This window comes from Vipera ursinii, assembly GCF_947247035.1.
Source record: "Vipera ursinii genome assembly, chromosome: 1".
NCBI classification, from domain to species: Eukaryota; Metazoa; Chordata; class Lepidosauria; order Squamata; family Viperidae; genus Vipera; species Vipera ursinii.
The window spans coordinates 310,432,934-310,456,871 of NC_139512.1; the positions used below are offsets into that span (position 1 = coordinate 310,432,934).

Sequence of the window (23,938 nt, forward strand, 5' to 3'; positions counted from 1 at the left end):
TGAAGATGCACCACAACTCCATAAAAGCGTTCAGGTAACTGACCTGCATTTTCCCCTGGTGTTCTTGTTTTCATCTGGTCTCTAATTCTTTTAAGATTTTATATTATGTTCTACCACATTTGTGAATTTTACACCTGAAACCTCATTGGGTGAATCTCCCTAAAGGGCACTGGCTATTGGATGATCTAGAAATACACCAAAAAACTGATCATAAAAAGGATTTCATAGTTCACAGTCAGAACATTAGATTAGAAATTATCTGAACAGTTATTGCTACAATAGGTATTATTCGATCATGGTTTCTGCATAAGAGAGAAAACCAAAGCAGGAAAAATGTACCACTTGCACAATCGAGAAAATTAGAATTTAAATATAATGCTGCCATCTAGAGGAGATGAAGATTAAGAGGCCATAAGAAGTTGCTACGAAATCTAATTTGAATGTGACAGAAAGATGGGAAATGTTAAGGCATGACTGAAAAGTATTGACATATTTTATTGTTTTCTTCTTACAGATCCCTTCTTTCTGTCCACTGGTCACCTAGGGGGGAAAAATAAAGAAACAATATATCAAAATAGATAAAATTCCAATTTAGATTGAATCCTATTTTGGAGAAATAGGTGTCCAGCATGCCACTCAAAAGCCAAGAAAACAATTGCATACTATACTAAATCAGGATTGTTTCAATTTCAGCGCATCGAGGAGATCAAGTGCCCAAAGAATACCATATAAAATTCCTCAACTGCCTTTCCCAAAAGTAAGATTACTATGTGTGTGTTTTTCAAGAAACTACAGTTTTAAAAACCTGGAACTAGATTACAAAAAGAAAAGAGAGCCAACCTTCAGAACTGCAGGTAGATAAACTGTCTGTCAGAGAGTCCACCAGAGGTTCTGCAGGACCAATCAATTCAGATCCATCATGCACCTCTCCATCCTTAAAACAGACAGAAAACAATATATATATATATATATATGCAGCTATTTTTCCCTATGAATCAATGTAACTTTAACCCAGAGGGAACAAGTTACACAAAAAATAGCAATATGATCTAAAACACTGTTCCCCAACTTGGCCAGAAACAAGTACAGTTGAGAAATAATAATAATAATAATAATAATAATAATAATAATAATAAGAAGAAGAAGAAGAAGAAGAAGAAGAAGAAGAAGAAGAAGAAGAAGAAGAAGAAGAAGAAGAAGAAGAAGAAGAAGAAGAAGAAGAAGAAGAAGTAGTAGTTGTTGGAAGGGACCTTGGAGGTCATCTAGTCCAACCCCCTGCTCAGGCAGGAAACCCTATACCATTTCAGGCAAATGGCTGTCCAGTCTCTTCTTAAAAACCTCCAATTCTGGAAGTTGAAATCCATATCCCAAGTTGGTAAAGACTAGTTTTATATTTTTTCCAGATTCAATCTAAGTATACACTGAAAGACAGAATAGTCAATAAATATCAAAAGTATTCCTAAATCAAATTAACTGATTTGCAACATGTTCCAGCTGACATATATTTCCATCCTAGAAAAATGATATTGAACACTGTCATCTGTTTTCAAGAAGATATTATTTTAAAACAGCAATATTAGCTTTTAGGATAAAAGAGATTTTTAAACCCGAGAGACATTCTAGCTATACACAAAATTCCTCAAAGAGGATTAGAATTTCCTTATCTGCATGGATACATCAATTTCCAATCTGCATGGATACATCAAATAGTTCATAACCCACCATATCCCCTGCCCCAGCTGCTAGAAACAAAAGAAAGCTATCTTATCTTAAATTAACTTTCACCACGTTTTAGTTTGATACCTCTCAAACTAAAATGGTTCCTCTTTAAAAAATATCTCTGCTGGTTTTTATATCAGCTTAGCAGCCTTATTCTTGTTGTACCGATTTAATTGTTACACCATAATTATAAATTATATATCATAATTAACCCGACTGTAAACCTGCCATAAACATAATGTTTACCAGTCACACAAAGGTTGTGGTTTCTCAGTCAGGTTCATAGAAAAGATATTTTGGCTTCCCAACACAATTGGAATGTATATGATACAGCTGAGCTTATGCAACTCTGGATCTGTTTAGTGCCTAGGCCAGGGGTAGGCAACCTCTGCTCTTTTATGACTCATGGACTTCAACTCCCAGAATTCCTGAGCCAGCTGGCTCAGGAATTCTGGGAGTTGAAGTCCATGAGTCATAAAAGAGCCGAGGTTGCCTACCCCTGGCCTAGGCAAAGCCTGGGTTCTCCGTGCTTGGCTCCCTAAGAACTCACAGAAGAAATACTGGATACACAGAAACAAGCTTCCCTCAGCACACTTCACAGTGTGAAGGTAGCGAATGCCAAATGGATGAGATCTGGGCTGCAAAAATCTGCATGGCTATAAATAATAGCAAAGAGTTACAGAATACTTTTATGCTTTGCTGCCATTTTAGTGATTCCTGGATGTTTGCAGCCGTATCTGGCGGTATATGCCTATTATGTAGGCGTTTGGGTGTCTGCAGGGAAGACTAAGGAGAAACAAATGACATGTGCTTAATGTTACAGAAAGACACAATTTACATTTTCACATTATCGTGATTTAATCACTTTATTGCATGTGCATTGCCACACTCACATCATTGCCGTTTGCTGAAGAGACCACTTAATAGAACATCAGCAGTGTGCAGTTACTAATCTGATTGCTAACTATTAGACACTTTCTTTCCTTCCAATGTGTACCAATAGCGTATTTAAGGCAGAAAACAGTAGCAAAGCAGAAGCTACTATAATCTATATGGTACTTTATTCATTTGTTTCACAACAAAATTCTCTGGGTGCTCTTCATTCTAATAAAGTACCTTTTTGTTTTATATCATATATAGAGAATGATTTGCAATAGTAACTACTAATTTAGCCTGACTGATTGATTGATTGATTGATTGATTGATTGGCATACTATAGAGAATCTGTTTCAACCTTAGACCAATCCTGAGATCTCATCATTTGCAACTTCACTGTGTAGATAGGAAATTGAGGCTATGGACAGCTAGCTGCCTTTCAGCAAATGTAATAATACACAGAGATTGCTTATGTTTTCCTGAGATTTATGGTAAACTGCATCTATACTGATTTTTACAGAGCAATAGCACTATGAACAAGTATTTCACTCACACAGTGAAATGAAATAATGTATTAGATGGGCTAGCTGAGAAAGATTAACCTTAAAGAAATCTTCAAGCTGCTTGCTATTGTAGAGCACGGGGATGTTGGCAGAAAACTGAAGCAAATCTTCTGCACACTGTCTTCTCTCTTCAATCACACCTTCTTCAAATCGCCCTGAAACATGAACAAAATCAACATTATGAGAAACAAATCATTTTTTTCTGACAAAAAAACTTTATGAGGAAAAAAAAGCCTTGCATCTATGAAGTCACACAACTGCTTCAGGAGACAGGGTCAAATATTTGAGCTCAACTGTTCCAGAATGTTTTACCGTCTATTAATGATATATATAATTTGGCAGCCCTAATGGAATGTAAAGCTCCCTTTTATGAGAACACATTGATTAGCCAATAAAACACTAAATATATACCATCAATATCAAACAATAAATGAGATAGAGCTAGTCACATTATAGATATCTACTCTGTACTGTGCCCTTGTCAACCTTAATCCCTTATGGTTGCAGACTTCAGTTATTTGGTTTATACTAAAAACAAAGACTTGGATTTTGAATTTTTCTTCACTGAACACCACACACAGGACAGTCTTGCTACTGGAATTAAAAAAGCAAGTTTTCTTCCTTCCTCCCAAAGGTCTGTTCTCTTTAGATTCAATGGGGAGTGCAGAAGGATTACAACTTTCATCAGAAAAAGACTATTCCATCATTGTATTATCAATGGAACCCCCCCCCAAAAAAAAGGACACGTGGGATTCAGGAAGCCATAATACAGATAAAGCATGATGATACAGACTGGGTCCAGGTTGGCAAAAGAGTGCAACAAGGCTGCATACTCTCACCTTATTTAATCAACCTATCTGCAGAATAAGGGAAAATAATTATTCGTATTACATTAATATGTCGAATTAAGGGAAGGTGGATTGGAAGAAGACGAGCATGGTTTTAAAATTGGTGGAAGTGACATCAATAATCTGCACTGATCAAGCATATAAGCAATCCTTGAGCAAGGTCCACAGAATTGTGTGGGATGCCACACATTCTCTTCATGACCTGTTTTCTTTGTTACCTTCTGGGAGGCTTCGTGGTATCCGAAGCAGAACATCCAGATTCAGTCGTGTGTGTGTGTGTGTGTGTGTGTGTGTGTGTGTGTGTGTGTGTGTGTGTGTCTATAGCATGTGTATTGTGTGTTATGTATGTGTATGGGTAGATGTATACTTTCTTTTGAGAGCAGGCAACAAAATTTCATTTTTAATGTGGACTAGTATGCTCAGAGTAAAAAATGAGCCAATGCAATCTGGGACAGTTCCAGCACCCCAAGGTCAAACGCTGGGAAAACTCGGCGCTGTTCAGAATGTTCCCATAACAAAATGAATACAACTGATCGGTGGACAATGAACCATGGGGAGGTCCAGGGGAAAAAGGGGATTTTACCTATGCTGGCTTTCGTGCGAAAACTTTAGTACTAGCTGAGCAACTTCTATGCCTATATGGAATTATCAGTAAAGTTATACTCTTGGTAAAATAATGTCAGAGGAGTTTCTTTTGCTGCATTTACCAATGGGACAGTTGGCAGGGTATTAAAAAAAACTGTGCACTGGCAGAGAATATATGTCACTTCATTTTCTTCAGTTAGAAAAGTAGCCAAGATGTGAGTTTTGTAAGAGGGCTTTTATCACAGGGAGAGAGGCATGGACTGTATTGTGTCCCAAATGACTTAGGACAGACATGTCAAACACAAGGCCCGGGGGCCGGATCCGGCCTGCAAAGTGGTTTCATGTGGCCCGCGAAGCCATCCTGGAAACAGTGAGGGAACGGCCCCCACTGCCTTGGCCCTGGCTCAGAGACCCTCCTTCTGCCAGAGACCCTCAGATATGTCCCACTCCTGCCCAGGCCCCCATAGGCACCCTTGATGCCAACGATGTAGAGCTGGCCATGCCCACCCAATAGACCATACACACTCCAGCCACGCCCACCCTGGCCATACCCACCCGGCCCCTTGAGGGCAACCACAATGCTGATGCAGCCCTCAATTAAATTGAGTTTGACACCCCTGACTTAGGACCTTTAAATGTTACTTGGTGCTTCAACGGGTGCTAAACTAGACACTTAACAGACTGGTCAAATCTGATGTTTTCTGGCAATATTTCTATTTAAGAGAGAGAGAATGTCATTTCAGCTGGGCAGTGATAAAGGCCAATTCATCCAGCTGCTTTATCCAATGAGTGAAGCAAAAGGGAAAAGCAGGCTGGTCTTCATCAGTCTATTGGCAGCTGATTTCCTTCTCTCCTATAAAAGGTAAAGGTAAAGGTTCCCCCGCACATGCGTGGTAGTCGTTTCCGACTCTAGGGGCCGGTGCTCATCTCCGTTTCATAGCCGAAGAGCCAGCGCTTGTCCGAGGACGTCTCCGTGGTCATGTGGCCGGCATGACTAGACGCCAAAGGCGCACGGAACGCTGTTACCTTCCCACCGTAGTGGTCCCTATTTTTCTACTTGCATTTTTACGTGCTTTCGAACTGCTAGGTTGACAGAAGCTGGGACGAATAACAGGCGCTCACTCTGTTACGCGGCACTCGGGATTCGACCCGCCAAACTGCTGACCTTCCGATCGACAAGTTCAGCGTCCTAACCCACTGAGCCACCTCAAAAAGGGAAGATCAGCTAGCCTGGCAAATGCAATGTTCATTTAAAAAGAGGCAGGAAGCAAGAGTTCAATTACATTGTTTTATCTGTCCCTTGGTTTGTTTTTTACTCTGTCTTTGTAAATGCTGACTCTAAAACACTATCCAAAGGAAGTTGTCTCTTGTCCTTCTCATTTTGCTGGTTATTAAAGTGTGTTTTCACAGGAAGGCTTTGAAACTAAAAATCATTTTTAATCAAACTTGACACAGAGATCGAGATAAGGTATGTAAGCCACAATTGGTTGGGTTCACACATCTTATGAAGCTCAAATCAGCTACACTATAGCTTAGCACACTCTACTTCATTACATTGTTCTTTTAAAGCAGGGGTCTTCAAACTTGGCCCTTTTATGACTTGTGGACTTCAACTCCCAGAATTCCTCAGCCAGCATGCCTGGCTGAGGAATTCTGGGAGTTGAAGTCCACAAGTCATAAAAGGGCCAAGTTTGAAGACCCGTTTAAAGACTCACTGTATTTATTTCTTTTTTGTTTTGCTACTTTAGTGTTTTACTACTATTTTATCAGTTTATTTCACTTTTGTTAATTGCCTTGAACAAAGCCAGGAAAAGACAGTATATACATATTTTAAATAAACAACCTTGACTTGACTACCTTGACTACATCTATTTTTATTGTGTCCAATATTGGATTACCAGTTCAGTTTGGGCATTGTTAACTATGGTTTGGACCAATTGTAAAATAAGATGACACTACAACCTAGAATTAAGGAGAAACTTCCTAACAGTGAGGACAATTAACCAGTGGAACAACTTTCCTTCAAAAGTTGTAGGGGCTTCATCACTGGAGGTTTTTAAGAAAAGACTAGACAGCCATGTATCTGAAATGGTTTTAAAGCTGCTTGATGTTTCGCATTTACTCAATATTCAGCTTCGTAAATGTTTGACTTTACCATTGCATCCATGATACAATGGCTTCTTGAAGTAGATAAATTATGCTGAATGTCTGGCTGTGTACCCAAGAACAGTGCCTCAAGAAAAGGCATTATTACTAGATTATGGCTGATCACAGAAGGTAAGCAAAATCAGCCTTGGTGAGGTAAATGGAAGCTGCCTGAGAATTCCAGTTGGCAGGTGAGACTCAGAAGTTGAAGCTGAAAAACATTCCAGAAAAAGTAATGGCAAATCTATTCCATAATACTGCCAAGAAAACTACAAGAACTCAGTCACCAGAAATCAAATGAAGACATTTTTACTTTATCCAAGAATTATTATACAGCACCACTGCCATCAGAACAACTATCAAATCCTATCCAGGAAAAAAAAATTATTTTTTGCTTTTTAGAGGTGTGCATTTTTTTAAAAAAAGGAGAGATATGAATAAAATTAGGATCAAGAATGAAGACAATCACCACTGCATTATAAAACTGAGGGAACTGTTGTCCTTTCAGAAAGATTACATATTTCAATGATTGAATCATGGAGCCAATCTCAGCATATCGGCATGGGATGACAATGAAGAGACAGACATGAATGTCCTCCTTTTATTACCCAACATTTATCCATTACATTTACCACCATCTCTTCTTCCAAGGAACTCAGTGTAGTGTGTGCATGAATATCTCTTGAAAAACATGGAAACTATGCACACACACACACACATTTACACTATCTCACAACAATCCCAAAAGGCAAGTTAAGCTGAAAGACAATGACAGGTAAAAACTCAGCCAGTCAACTTCTTGAGCAAATCGACATTTCATGCAGAGTCTCTCTAATCCCAATTGAATGTTCTAAGCCAGCGGTCCCCAACCTTTGTGGCTTGGCGGCTCGGCTGGGGAGGGGAGAGGGGAACCAGGCCGCGCAGTTCCACTCATGCAAGAGAGAAGAGAAGCCTTTGGGAACATGGTCTCATACTCCTTCAGACTCACCGAGGCTGCCCGACACACCAAAAGTGAATCGGGTGTCCTGTGCAGGCAGCCTCAGTGAGTCAGTGAAGCTGAGCAGGGCACACTTCTCCCATTCAGCCTCTGCTCTCACCCGGGGGGGGGGGGCGGGGGGGCAGCAGACTGGGCCATGTGAGCCCACAGGTTTAGGCACTATTGTAAGCACTGCACTGTAATAGTTTACAGTTTGAACCCTCTTCAATTTTTCCACTATCAGAAAGAACAACAGCACTTGATCATCTCAGAAGAGGACACCTTATCCAAAGTTATATCAGACATGTATTTTAAGGCGTTTTTCAATATCAGCATGCCTATAAATATCAAAAAATTCAAGAACAAAAAAAGTTTCTATCCAAATAATAAAAATATGCTATTGGGACATCCAACAGTTTACACATGGGACTGCATCTCCCTAAGGATATACCTCCTGGATACACTCCAGATCCCCTCCCTTAAATGTTTCCATCCTATGGGACCTCAGAGGCGTGCCTTATCGGTGGTCACCCCACATCTTTTGGAACAGCCTCCAACTGGAAATCAAAGGAACCCCTACTCTCTTGGCAAATGTGAGCACTTGGCAACCAGTGAGCATTTGTGATCATTGTAGCATCCCATGGCCACATGATCACCATTTGCGTACTTCATATCCCATTTCCAACGTCAACAGAGAAGCCAGCAGTAAAATCACAAATTGTGGCCACGTGATGTCTAACTATAATTACTGCAATGAGTCACTTACTGGCCACAGGGGGAAATGACAGAGTTGCCAGTCCCAAAAGTGATTGTTAAGTCAGTATTACCTGTACTACCTCATAATTTCACTGATCAAAATCCTTTTAAAATAAATTTTAATCAGCAGAGCATAATTGGAGCTTACGGACGTCTCTGAAGAATTATAAGAAATTGTACTGAAGGAATTCAACATAAACATTAAAAGGCATGTTTTCTTCTATCATTCAGCCATAAGAAAATATTTGAAAAGAACAAACTACATAAGTATGGCAAATAAATAAAATATTCTGCATTTTTCTGGGGTGATTAATGTCAAAGAAGTAACCATTCATTCTCCACACAGAATCACTCCCACAACAAAATACATTTTACAGGCACACAAACCCCACTTCTTCCCCCTTCCAATAGAAACAGCAAAAAAGAAGAAAAAAAACAGAGTGAAGATAGAGCAAAAGGAAAAGGTGGCTGCAGCAGGAAGAGAATGAAGACGAAGGAGAAAGTGGATGGAGATGCTACACAAGGAAAAATTAGCTGAAGGGAGAACAAAACAAAAGAATACAACCTCTGCTTAGGCATTACAGTTCACAAGTCAATTTAACTAGTCAAGCAGTCCTTCTCAGAGGATGGCTAATCTTCAGGCTTATCTTCAGAGGCAGTCATGTTTTTTTCAGCTGTGATAACTGTAGACATCTCACTTTGACCCAACTGCTTGTTTTCAACAGTTTATTCTATTTATGTCATGAACACAAGACAAATTATGATTTGGAACTGATCATGGCCAGCAAAATGATCTATGTATAAATTAACACTGGCCCACAATTAGATCCAGAATCAGGAGTGGAACCCTGTACGAGTGAGGTTTATGCAGTAACAAGTTATCTTGATGTTCTAATTGTAATTAGAATCTATAATGAGATATACAATGGATATGTAATACATATAGGATACATTATTACTTTGTGCCTGTGTCAGTCTGATTTTTGATCCTTGGCAACAATGTGGACAAGTCCCTGCAATTTTCTTGGGAACATTTTTAAGACGTGGTTTGCCATTGCTTGGCAATCCAATTATTCTATTTCACAGTGAACAAAAATGTATTCCCAAATTATTTAATGATTTTTAAAAGATGCTTACCAAACACTATTGCTTTAGCAAAAGGAGGAAACAATTCTGTATGCCTGAGTAAGTGCTTATGAATCTGCCAGAGTTCTTTGTGCAATTTCTTAAAGTCACTGTATCTCTTCCAAACGACTATCTGAAGCAAAACAAAAGAAAACAAAACAGAAAACAAACACACCCATGAGGCAATTAATCCTTCTAATAAAGCATTTATAAAAATAAAAAAGCAGAAACCAATACAGTCACCAAAAATATTAGCTAACAGTATGAACCTAGATTTTGCTGTGATATCATTTTTTCTTCCTTCTCTTTTTCTACCCGAAGAACAGATTTACTAAGACATATCAAGTAAGGATTTTAATCTAAGCAATCGCTTAGTACTCAGTTTTGATCATAAACTATTGGAGAGAAATCTAATTGAATTTTTCCCTAATAATGTATTTAAATTCAGTGTAGTCATCTAAGGTATCTTTCTAATGTTCTGTTTCAGTCCATTTTAAATCTGTGAATAACTGCACAGAAATAGTAAAAAAAAAGTTGTGTCTGACTTAAGGGGGCGATGCTCATCGCTGTCTTCCTAGCCGAGGGAGCCAGCATTGTCCAAAGACACTTCTGTGGTCATGTGGCTATCATAACTATATGTCGAAGCACACGGAATGCTGTTATCTTCTCACCAAAGTGGTACCTACTTATCTACTTGCATTTGCATGCTTTGGAACTGCTAGGTTGGTGGGAGCGGGAGCAAGAATGGGAGCTCACCCATTATGCAGTAAGTATGCATCCATATTTGCAAAAAGATGTTGTGTAACTTCCTACCTGTTAGAGGTTGGGCAGCTTTTGTTTATTGAAGCATTCACTGAAACATACCAAGGGTAGCTAAACATTTGCATGCAACTGTAAGTCTTCAATGTAAGTCTTCAACTAAGGAATGTAGCTTCTTTGATGAATTTTTTTTAAAAAAAATATGATTAAAACATCCATTAAAATTCTACCAATTGTCCAAAAGTGGAAAGCAACGATGAAGACTCAAATAATTATTAAATTCACCAAGATAATCTAAATTAGGGTTGTAACTATTTACCTCCTAGACCAGGGGTAGGCAACCTCGGCTCTTTTATGACTCATGGACTTCAACTCCCAGAATTCCTGAGCCAACCAAGCTGGCTCAGGAATTCTGGGAGTTGAAGTCCATGAGTCATAAAAGAGCCGAGGTTGCCTACCCCTGCCTAGACCATCTTTTTTTAAAAAAAATAGATAATACAAAATAAGGTACTGGCTTTGTGTATTCGCATATTTATTCTCAGTCTCTCTCTCTCTCTCTCTCTCTCTCCCTCTTTCTGTCTCTCTCTTTCGTAAAGCTACTTACATAACCCTATCCCTTTTCTGCAACCTATCCTTACATTTTTCCAATGGATTTATTTGTTGCAAAAATCCAGTTGCTTTTTCTTGTTAGGGGCACCAAGATCCCACATACTCCATATTATATGCATACATTTGCACAAACACAAGTTATTAAAAAGATAACATTATTCAGATTTCATAAATTCACATGCATATTTGGCCATCCCACCCTTTTGGAATAAGTAACACAGAATGCAGAAAAAAGTAGGAAATAGGAAACCAAAGAAATTAAAGTTATGAAATAAGAAAAAGAAAGGTATCATGGTTAAAATTAGTATACAACAACACCATTCTCTCATTATACTTCTGCATACCTTTCTAGCCTTGAAATCATCCTTGTTTCTACCACCACTTCACACACTACATTTTGTCCCTTAAATTTCTCATCCCTCTATTCTTGGACATCTCATCAACTCCATTAAACCCTTACTTTCTTGGTCTCCCCCTTCTTCTTGCCTAAATCACTCTTCTTTTACACTTGTCTTGTAATTTAACCCCATTCAATTCTTTTTTCCCCATTCAGATAATTCTGTTTAACAACCATTCTCAGCTATTGTGGTGATAAAAAATAACATTACAACCAATCCTCCCATTTATAACTTTTGCATATCTATAAAACAAAGGAAAACTGAAATAAGATCACAAGCACAGTCACAGTTTCACTTAATGACTGCTTAGCTTAATGACTAAGTTGCCACTTCCAATTGTGGCCATTAAACAAGGACTACCTGTATATGATCAAAACAACTCTGTATTTTTTTTATTCTGGTCACTCACTTGTGCATTCAATCCACATTCATTCAGCACCCACATTACTATTTACATGTTGTGTTAAGTACCTGATTCTTACTGCATTCAACCTACTTATTGCCCTGGTGTACTGAAGTCTCTCTTCCCTAAAGCAGAGTGGACAGAAGTACAATCTTCCAACTTTTTCTTTTCTTTTCACAAATATTTATTCTGAACAGCAGACCACAACTACTCATTATCCTTCTACAAGCATTTTGCACATTTTAATGTTTCTCTATCTTAACATAGTGCCCTTGTTGTCCACCACTTGGTATTAAACTGTTTTTATTATTTCTAGAGTTCATTTAAAAATTAAACATTATTCCAGATATCGGTGGTCAAGGATTTTATTCAGTACAGATTTAGAAGTGTGCAGCTCTAATCTGAATCTTCCAGATAAAAATACAGATCAGAAAGAATAAGAAACTCTGTTGCTAATTCTGCCTGTCTTCTAATTCTCTGATGTTGTTTCCAACTCCAAATGTTAAAATGCTAAAAAAGCATGATTGTATATCATGTATTTTACTACTGTATAAAACATTTTCCTAGCCTCAGAACTTGTTATGTACATATATAACCAGAACAAATAGATTTATAAGATAATTTAATGCTTTTTGGCTAGGCTATATTTTTATAATAACACCGAAGTGCTGTTTTCAGTTGAAAACATGAAAAAAAAAATTTTTTAAAGTTAAACTAAGTAAGCAGGCAGAAGACTTCATAAGTTTCAGTTTTGGCCTTACACAGAGTCTACAAATTATCTGTTTGCCAGTATCAGGTGATATCAACCAATTGTCATATTTGCCAAGCTAAATGAAATGCCTCCACTGAATAACAAGCCAATAAGTTGTTTTAAGTGTTTTTGAATATATATTTTTAAAAACACTACCAAATTCAACATGAATATATGAGCCAACTAGATCTAACAAAGCAAATCATTTTAAAAATCTAGATGAAGTAGCATTATATAATGCAGATAAAAGGTAAAGGTAAATGTTCCCCCGCACATGCGTGCTAGTCGTTTCCAACTTTAGGGGCCGGTGCTCATCTCCGTTTCAAAGCCGAAGAGCCAGCACTTGTCCGAGGATGTCTCTGAGGTCTTGTGGCCGGCATGACTAGACGCCAAAGGCGCACGGAACGCTGTTACCTTCCCACCATAGTGGTCCCTATTTTTCTACTTGCATTACATGCTTTCGAACTGCTAGGTTGGCAGAAGCTGGGACGAGTAACAGGCGCTCACTCTGTTACGCGGCACTCGGGATTCGACCCGCCAAACTGCCGACTTTCTGACTGACAAGCTCAGCGTCCTAACCCACTAAGTTACATTAATTTGAGAGGCTAAAGGTTATGGCATTGATATATTTTTGACAATATTTTACATATTATATTTTTAGAGTTGGAAGGACTGATTACATAAAAGCACTTTAAATAAATAAGTAAACAAGCAAGCAAGCAAGCAAGCAGAAAGATTAGAAGCTAAACTGGTTTGATAAGGAATACCAAGGCTGTAGTCTAAAATGAGAAGTTGAAGTCATCCTATAAGAAGCAATACATGCTATGTCCATACTACTACCAAGTAAACTACATATAAAATATATGTGTATAAAAGAGACTTTATTTTTTCAGTCTCCACACTACATACACAATTAATGGTCTCCCTACCCTTAATATTATTTAAAAACAAAATAAGATTGCCTTATCATATTCCATCCAAGCTTATTACTTTTGTATCCTGTTTTTGTATTTATTGCCCTGTACACCGCCCTGAGTCCTTCGGGAGAAGGGCGGTATAAAAATATAAATAAATAAATAAATAAATAAATAAATAAATAAATAAATAAATAAATAAAATTGACTGTCTTTTTTCATATGGACTCCAAATTCTTCCTTTGCTTGATTTCTAATTCCTTGTCTGCTAATCAACTCATCTTCTTCTTAAATGGAACTTAATATACGGTCATGATTCTTTGTGTCTGACAAAGCCAACTGTACAGGAATACAGATTAGAATACAGAATAACAGAATTGGAAGGGACCTTGGAAGTTTTAGTCCAACCACCTGCACAGGCAGGAGACCCTATAATACTCCATGCAAATGGCTACCCAATGTCTTCTTAAAAACCTCCAGTGATGGAGCTATCACAATTTCTGGAGGCATGCCGTTTCACTGATTAACTGTTCTCACTGTCAGGAAATGTCTCCTTAGTTCTAGGTTTGATCTCTCCTTGATAAGTTTCCATCTGTTACTTCTTGTCTTACCCTCACTTGCTTTGGAGAATAGGTTGATTTCCTCTTTTCTGTGACATCTGCTGAAACTGTATACCTGAAGAATGTGTCCAGACAATTCAGGAAACCTGTCTGGTGGGCACATTATTCACGTGACAGGATGAAAGTCTCTCTTCCACCCAGATAGAACTGCAGAAGGAATTTTTGTCATTTTGTTCATGAGCCAAAGCCTAGAAGAACTTTCTGAACTTTCTCAGTATTCTACAAAATCAATCTCTCTGTCAAAACACTATCTCTATAGTGTGCTGGTCTTTCACCATAATTTTTTTTAATTTGACCAGTGATCAGAATGATCATCAGAGATAAGAGAACTGGTCAACCTGTTGGGCTTTCAGGGAGAATCTGAGATATGATTAACATTCTAGCTCTCCATTCCCTCCTCCTACCACCGCCACTACTGAAAGCCCTCAGGAATATATATCACCAATTTCACCAACATTTAGCTATGGAACCAAAGAAACTGCTCTGGGCTGCAGAACTCTGTTCTTTTAATGAACATTTTCAGAGTTATTATCATAATTGCCTTGAGCATTCTGCTTTGTTTGCTATCAACCCCTTCTTACGTTATTCTTAGGAACACATACTGGTTCAGCAATAAGCACATTGCATATTTGCATTAAAAGGGGCCAAAATCAATGCCTTCTGGTCAGTTAAAAAGATCAGGAAACAGAGGATGAGAATAACCTCTACCTGAGGGTCTAACGCCAGAGAAGACAAATACTGGAGTGAATGATCTCAGAATATGGTCTGGAACAGGGGTCCTCAACCTTGGCAACTTTAAGACTTGTGGACTTCAACTCCCAGAATTCCTCAGCCAACTGAGCGTTGAAATCCATAAGTCTTAAAGTTGCCAAGGTTGAGGACCCCTGGTCTAGAATAAGGAACTTTCTTAAATTTCCTTCATTCTTTATCAAATCTATTTTGCATTCCTTTCCTCTCATCTTCTAATTGGCTGAATCACATTTAAAATCTGTGTGATTCCTGACACTCTGCAGTCTATCAAATCATATTTCTGTACTTATTTAAAAATGTATATCTCAACTTGACAATGCATATTTATCACTTGCAGGCAGCTACTGGGACTTTCTAATGGGGAGAGGGATGATGACATTGTCATGCAGATGCTGAGACTTATATATCTCCTGATAAGAGTCAATGATGCTTTTAAAAGGACAAAGTAACAAAAAAATGTAAACAAAAGAGCCTTCATTACCTCTTGGACATCTTCTGGATTTTTTCGTGAAACAATCTGAAAAACAAAAGCAAGGCCTTTTTAGTTTTCAAGGCTTTTAAAAGGATAAAAAATAACAAATGAAATTAGACTTGTTAACCCAGACTGGACTGGGAAACCTGCTTTATTGTGAAATCCTTGGTGCTCTGAGAGTTTAGTTGTGTGTTTGCAGACATTTCATTAACCAATTAGATTACATCATCACTGTGAGAGAGTGTGGGTGTTATATGCACTCACAGATCCGATTTATGGTCACTCACTCACACACACATTGACAGCCCTGGTCAATAACCAGGAAACAATCGAACAATTACCTCAGATCACTTTCAGCCAAACACTGAGGCATGACAGCTTCTTTAGAATTCACAAGTGATCCAGTGAATTTAAAATAACAGCAAAACTTTACTGGTTACAATGTACATTTGCTTTTTCTCACATCATATACACAAACCCTCCAGGTCCTTCACAACTAGACTACCAAGCACTAGATATTGGGATAGAAGCCGCCAAGCCTGGATCCAAAACAATTCAAATACTTTAGGGCAGACTTTAAAAACCCTTGTATCCCTCAAAGTCTTTGCTTTATTGATTCACAAGACTCGCAGCTACTTTGTCCTTGTTCATTTATGAGAGGAGGAGGAGGAGAAGGGAAGGAAGGAAGGATGGAAGGAAAGAAGGAAGGAAATGGGAAAGTGATTTCCATGTACTCAAGCCCAATTTCTTTTGTCTGATGTAGGTCACATTTTTCCTTTGTTTTCCTAAGGACTAGCTTCCTTCTTAATTGCCTTCTCAATGAAACCTTTAGACACTTCATATTTAGATATGGCAATTTCAGCCTAGTCTCACGACTGACAGACAGATAACCTTTACTGTCATTTTTTACTTTGGGCACAATGGCACACATTAAAAACGTAATTTATTTGCTTGTTCTCAAACAGTACACACACATAACAAACATTTAAACATACTATATACAACATATGTATAGATTTACACCCTTACATATAAGCAACATATAAATATTAATCACTGTCAATCTTGAATACATAACGGAAGGTTAATACTGTATGGAACAAAACTGTGACTGAATCTGGATGTTCTGCTTCAGATACCACGAAGCCTCCTCCCAGAAGGTAACAAGGAAAACAGGTCGTGAAGAGGATGTGTAGTGTCTCAGGCAATTTTACGGACCCTGCTCAAGCAACGCTTATGTGCTATGTCCCGGATGGAAGGGAGGGAACTGACAATAATCTTTTCAGCCATCCTCACCACTCTCTGCACCGCCTTCCTGTCTGAAGCAGTGATGCTTCCAAACCAGACTGTACTGCTGTATGACAGGATTCTCTCCATCATTCCTCTGTAGAAAGCAGTAAGGACAGGGGAAGGAAGATGTGCTTTTCTCATGCGACGCAGAAAATGCAGGCGCTGCTGTGCCCGCTTCACCAGTGTTTCGCTGTTGAGCGACCAAGCCAGCCTACTTGTTAACTGCACACCCAGGGATTTGATGCTGGTTACCATCTCCACAGGTGAATCATTAAAGCACAGAGAGGTGTGGCTGTGCCTGCCTGCTCCTCCCTTTGCCATTGAGTTAAACAGGAGATGCCACCAAATGGGGCTCACTCATCACCCAGAGCATTACAAGTTCTTTAATGTATTCTTGACAATAGGTTTGCTATCCAATTGGCATAGACATAAAATATTTCAGAAAAACAGGTTTAGCACATTGGGGAAAAAAATAAGGAAATTAATACAAAGGAAAACAATACTAATAGCAAGTTTATGATAGTTCTCATTTAAGTTGAGGCGATAGGCTTACCTGTGCAGGAGACAGGGCATATACAGAGATCATACACCCAATGGCAGAAACCCTCCCCTCCCAATGCCCACATAACAAAAAGAAACCTTTAGGTAAAAATAAAGAGATGGAAGCACAGCAGATATTGTAGACTTTTCCACAGATAAAAACAGGAGAATTGGAGGGCGGTGGATATTTGTGATCCCCAAAGTTAATGAAATATTGAGCCCTGTGGGTTGCATCTAAAAGGTTTAGGTTGACTCTCTTTTGATTTGTCCATGGCTTTGGTTCTGGAGATGAGCCAAAATGGAAAAAAAAATATTTCCTCCTGTGACTCATTAGTAAAATCTTTTAAAGCAGTAATGTCTTTTAGGCTTGAGGGTATACCAAAAAAGCAGAGGGATGTGACCTTCCCATTGTAAAAAGTCACCCTATGCAATAGGGGGGTGGGGAAACAAAGGAGGGAGTGGAAGACAAAAGTAATCAAGCATTTATATAGACTTAACTTGACAGTGTTATTACTATCCATTTATGCCCAGGTACACTAGGTGGGGGTGAAATTATTTCAACTGTGTGTGGTTCCTTCCATGGTGATCCCAGGGCTGCCAAACCCATTTCCCCATCAAGATTCTCCAGCAGAGCTGTCACCTGGGAGCCCAGGCAGGTGACAAAGCATCCATTTATTGATCATACCCAGACTTCCACAAAGGCATAACTAATCACTCGAATAAAAAAAAAATTCAGAGGGTCAAATCCATGCCTCCCACCTCAAAACCAATAAAAATGTTACATATGCTCCCAGGATCATCTTATGGTCACAAACTCACAGCCCCTGTGTTCAGCAGCCAGGAAACAATTAGGGTCATGCTCAAAACACTTTCAGTCAAGCACTGAGGCACAGCAGGCTCTTTGGAATACACAAAAGACTATGTGAATTTAAAGTAACATCAAAACTTTACTGGTTTCATTGTACATTTTCTCTTTCTCAGACAAACATGCAGATATACAAATACACACTCATATACACTTACCCACATTGTTTTCAACTAGGGAAAACATCAAGTCCGGATCCAAAGACTAGGCAAACTTTTTTTTCCCCTTTGTTTTCTTCATGACTTAATTCCTTCTTAAATACCTCCCAAAGGGATCTTTCAGATTTAGATTCCTGGCTTTCGTCCACTTGCTTTGGTTCCTGCTTCATCTTTCTCCTAGTCTTACAGGAGTTTGTTCTCTGTTTAAATACAGTAGCTTGTCCTGCCAGTGTTTGGGAGCAGATTATGTAGTTTCCTTCTTGGTAGTTCCTTGATTAAGGCACTGATTTCTGCTTGATTGTTTGCCTGGTGTTAAATCTCTGCTTATCAGGATGTTGGCTGGTAGACAGGATGTGTTCTGGTTGCTTTGTTCCCTTCTAAGCTTTTTTATTGTCTCTTTTTAATGTTGTGTAAATATGATTTATTTCTATGTATCTATTGTTGGCTGATTTGTCTGAGTGTCAAGCTTCCAGGAATTTTATAGTATTTTTGGATTTAGTTAAATTAATTCTGGGCATCTAGGTCATATATTAGCAAAAGCAGGGCCACAGACAAGGAAAGAGTGTAAGGTGGATCCTCATATACTAATGCCATATACTGTATTGGTATAAAAACTATACATAGTTTATATATAAATCTGTATATCTGATTGGGAACTGCCCAGAGTTAGTTATAAGATAGGCAGCTATATAAATGTTTTAAATAAATAAATGAATTTGCCATTCATTCTTTCTCTTTTCCTGTCTACATTGGAAATAAGGTAAAGGTAAAGGTTCCCCCGCACTTGCGTGCTCGTTTCCAACTCTAGGGGCCAGTGCTCATCTCCGTTTCAAAGCCGAAGAGCCAGTGCTTGTCCGAGGACGTCTCCATGGTCATGTGGCCGGCATGACTAGACGCCAGAGGCACACGGTACGCTGTTACCTTCCCACCGTAGTGGTCCCTATTTTTCTACTTACATTTTTACGTGCTTTCGAACTGCTAGGTTGGCAGAAGCTGGGACGAGTAACAGGCGCTCACTCTGTTACGCGGCACTCAGGATTCGACCTGCCAAACTGCTGACCATCTGATCGACAAGCTCAGCGTCCTAACCCACTGAGCCACCGCGTCCCTTACATTGAAAATAGTGGAGTTTAAATTTAATATCTGACTTCTAAATATATACAGAATGATGATTTTTCAAGGACAACTTCTGTTGATGGAAGCTATTTTAAAAGAAATCATACTAATAATACCTGCCTGCTGAATAAAGGCAACCAAAGAATTGCAAGTATTAAAGAAGATGAACTACTCTACTCCTATTAGTCCAAAAAGGGGATATGTTTTTCACCAGACAGTTTGTGAATAGCAGACAGAAGGAACAAAATGTCAGGTTGAGTTTCTATCCAACACAAATAAGGATTATCTCCTGACCTTGAATGAGTTAGATCTCCATGGCCAGACTGATATTGAATTTCTATTCAAAAACTAGGCAAAATTTTAAAGAACAGGCAACATTGACCATTTTTTAAAAGACAGGAAAAAGAAGGATTCAGGCACTCTGGTGTTGATATCCAGGAAAAATTCTACAGCAGATGATAAATTCAATATATAAACATCTTAAAAACAAAAAGGTGATGCAAGAGTTTTAGCTTAATGGTAGTACATGTAAAAACAGTCTTTGAATTGCAATAGATCAGAATTCGAATGCTAGGAGTTGGTTGCCAATAAAGCAAATGTATTTATAATATTGAGCTGCAGATAAGTGGATGGTGTCAACCAGCAACTCCATGCACTCCATGCAGATGTTTAGTAGGACAGAAAAGACAGTCAAGTTCCAAGGCACCCCACAGAGAGGTGTCTCAGGGAATGACCTCTCTCCCCCAACCAGAATCACCTTAAGGAAGGAACAGAACCACCATAAAAAGATGCCCCTAATTCCCAATCTCTGGAGCTGGTGCATCACAGTTCCAGAGATTGGGAATTAGGGGCATCTTTTTATGGTAGCTATCCAAGCTACACCACAGGTCATCTATACAGGTAACCAAGGCTATCTCCAAGCTAAATCTCAGCCTGATATTCCATTGAAACAAGTTTAGATAATCCATTTCCTCAAGGGTTTCTGTTCAATGTCATTGCCAGATCATCCTCTAAGTTGCCTCATCCCACGCTGTCAGTAAGTTGTTGTGTGATCGCATCTGGTGGCATTCCTCCTGTCGTGTGCATTGTCCTGCTCTCGTTAGCTTGTTGTCTCTCTCCCGATTCTCGGGTGGGTCGTGTTGGCATCTCCCTCTTTCCACTTGCTGTGATTTCATGTTGTTCTACAGATAGGCATCCTGGGTCTTTCTTGTCCCCCTTCCTCCTGTATATGGGTGGTATTCGTTGCATTTGCTCTAAGTCCTTGCAATGACGTTGAACAGCCACACGTGAGCAGAGCGGACAGAGGGAATGAAGATGGGGGGGGGAGGGAAAGAGCCAAGGCTCAAACATAAACAGGTAGATGCGATGCAATTAGGAGTAAAATAGGACCAACGGGGGGGGGGAGGGAGAAGAAAGGGTGGGTAGACCAGTTACGTGCTCTATGAGCAGATCGTTGAAACAGCTAGCTATATAAGCAAACCTTCCAGCCACCGGCTTTCACTCTGATGACGTCAGCAGAGGACCGACAAAAGATTAGTATTAAATAGTTTATTTTTATATTTATCCCGGAGCTCAGTGACTTTGTTGTACTTTTAGCATGAATGTACCTGAGATTCGAGTTTTTAAGACTATTAGAGACTTACATGTTATATATATTATATTATATATATATATATATAATTTATTATTTATTATAATAAAATTTATTAACTTGTGCATCTACTTGTTATTGATTTATTTGATCTATATCATTAGAATGACTCTACCAATAATGATTCCCATTTACTGCTGAACATGACAACCAGTAGGGTGTACACATCTGATGGAAACTCAATTTCTTTCTGGGTAAAAAAGTGTTAAAATCTGTTATTAAGTGTTCATGTACATGCTAAATTAATGATTATAAATTCACAAGGATGAACATCAAATGCACTATTTACAGTAGCTCTGCTCTGAAGAGTAAGAAGTATGTGTGTAGATAATATTGTTACATCTTTCCTGTAAGACTTCTTTTCCCGACGGCATTGCAAGCTTGAAGCGTTAATCACATAGGAACCAAGTAATGCCAAGAGAGCATGATGCAATGTGCATTAGATTCTGCAAGTCGGAAAAAAGAATTCAACCCTTTTTTCTGTTTTCTTTGTACTTTGTAACTGGTAAAGGTATTTATACATTCTATATGCCTTCTACCGTACTGTATATTTATAAGGATTTAACTTTCAACTGCGAAATAGTTCCACTTCACTGTTTTATGACACATGATTTGCACTATCTCTGTGTAAATATATGGCTAACCTGTTTTCTTGTTTTCACCCCTTCTATGCCTTCAAATTATTTTGTAACACCCAAAGAACTCATGAGAAAGATTATATCAAGTTAAGCCAACTTTGTAATCATGGCGATAAAAGTATTGCAATTTGTTCTTCTCCATATTGAAATTACCCAACTTTGGTTAAGAATGGAGAACATTTTCAACCTCAAAGGCATATATTATCAATTGTTTAGACGTACCCAGGTTCCACACCACATCTTTTCAACTATATAACCCTGAACACAATCATTGGGAAGGAGTAGAAATTTTCATTGCTTTCTCTTTCCTCCCAGTTATTTTAGTGCAGATTTCTAGCTTGCCACCTAGCAGCAGTCTTCTATGAGGCATCTTTCCCCCATGTAACAAACACGATCAGAGCAATATAGTTAGATTTTCAATTAGCATTACTAGAGCAAGAATGAAAACAAGGGCAGAGTTTTTCAAATCAGGTTCCATAGAACCAGACGTTCCATGAGCACTTGATGGGATTCCACAAAAAACTAAGCGCAAAAATATTAAATAACTCTAATACTGTATATAAATTTGCGTAAATGAAGTATATTATGCACCTGTTTCATTTTATTTTCAGATTTCTATCCTTGAAAAGCTTTACCTCTTAATTAAGATTTTTTTTAACCAATAGATTTCACAACTGGAAAAAATTTGAAAAACCTGCTTGAGAAAATCTGGACTTCATTTCTCATTGTGCTCAACCAGCATGGTTAATACTAAGAAGTAGTGAAAGCTACAGGCCAGTACATTTGGAGAAGACTCTTTTAAAGAACGTATGTGAAGCTTTCTGGACATTCTATAATGCTGTATCAATGCTATTATTACTACCACTAACATCTGCAAAGGAGTATTCTATAGAACAAATACAGGATGGTTCAGGCAAGGTATATATCCTTGAATTAAAATCACAGAGAAGGCTGCTTGTATCTTTCTTCCAAGAAAGCACAAAGTATTTGTTTTCTCCTCAGAGGTGTCAGGTAAATGAAAACAATTCAAGATAGTTTTCTGTTTCAGGTACTATGATCTTTTATTTACCTGAAAAAATCTCAAATTTAAAAAAAGTATTGAGAGTACTCTCCCACTTATCATCAACAGAAACTAACCTGGTACAGTGTTATTTGGCTACTTCTCTGTTGCTTTGTCATCACTATTGAATGTCTGCACTTTTTCTAAGAAAAGATGGAGAAATTAAGCGGCTATATGACATAGAGGTACATTAAGGATCTTTAATTACAGATCTTTCCTCTGAGGGTCCAAAATATTTAAAAGATGCAATATTTAGGTAATATCTCTTAATTATGGACAGAGCTTAGAAACTGAAAGAGGTTCTACTCTCTGAGATAAGATCCCCTGTAAAGTTCAATGTGTTTCTACCAATATTCAAAATATCTGTGTAGTGATTAACACAGCAGTTTTTGTTTTTGTGGGTTTTTTTTTTGTGGGGGGGGTTAATCCAGACTGGGAATCCAAATAAATATCTGCTATTTAAAGTATAAATGGGACTGGTTTGATTTGTGCACAGAACAAAATGTTCCTCCCTTAATATGATGCTTGCACTGAGCTCAAGGAAACATATGCTTTACAATTTAATCGCCTTTTGTCTTTCAAGGTAGACATCCAGAACAATCCATAACCTTCTGCTGCCCTTTGCAAACACAAATCAAGTATACACTGGCTGTTGCTCTGGTTCTTTCACCCTATTTGGACATATGATGACAGCTGCTCCATCCAATCTAGTCTTATACAGTGCAAATTTTGATTGCTCTTCTCCCAACACATTTTTACCTGCCGTTCAACAATTGTGACAATCTTTTGTGGCTTTAACTCAAAAGTAAGACCTGTTATATTCAGTGTGGTTTACCTATGACAAGCAATATCACTTCTGCACATATTCTTTCCTCTTCTTTCCCCACCCCACAAAGGAGGGAAGGGTGGATAGATGTGGGCCGTGAATTACTGCACGCTTCTTCCATTTTTTTTATCCAAGGGAGATAGGAGATCAAGGGGCACTGCAGAATCTCATCATCCAGGAAGTTTTAAGAATACAAACAACAAGTAAATTTTATCCGAAGGGAAATTTTTACAGAAAGAGATGGAGATCCAGTGCTCTTTCTCCCTTAGACTTGGATGATGGATTCTAAAAATCTGCGGAGGGAAAGAAGTGAAACATCTTAGCTCAGTAACAAAGCGCATCCTCTGACTGCAAAGAGCCCCAGGTCCAAACCCCGCTGCTTTCAAAGACTACGGATAATAGATACAGGGAAAGATGCCAGAGGAGGGACCAGTTCGATTACACGCGTAGATGTCTAGGGCAGCGTTTCCCAACCTTAGGAACTTGAAGTTGCGTGGACTTCAACTCCCAGAATTCCCCAGCCAG

General features: G+C 38.5%; 1 protein-coding gene across 2 annotated transcripts in view; it reads right to left on the reverse strand.

Annotated features, from left to right (window-relative positions):
- RPS6KC1 (ribosomal protein S6 kinase C1) overlaps window positions 1–23,938 on the reverse strand; it is a 98,182-nt gene that overhangs the window by 73,736 nt on the left and 508 nt on the right. For both annotated transcript variants that reach the window (XM_083349502.1, XM_083349501.1), the window contains exons 2-5: window positions 15,279–15,314; window positions 9,606–9,726; window positions 3,198–3,313; window positions 841–934 (exon numbers count right to left, since the gene is read on the reverse strand). In XM_083349502.1, the coding sequence (XP_083205628.1) occupies window positions 841–934; window positions 3,198–3,313; window positions 9,606–9,726; window positions 15,279–15,314 (367 nt within the window). The remainder of the gene's footprint in view (window positions 1–840; window positions 935–3,197; window positions 3,314–9,605; window positions 9,727–15,278; window positions 15,315–23,938) is intronic.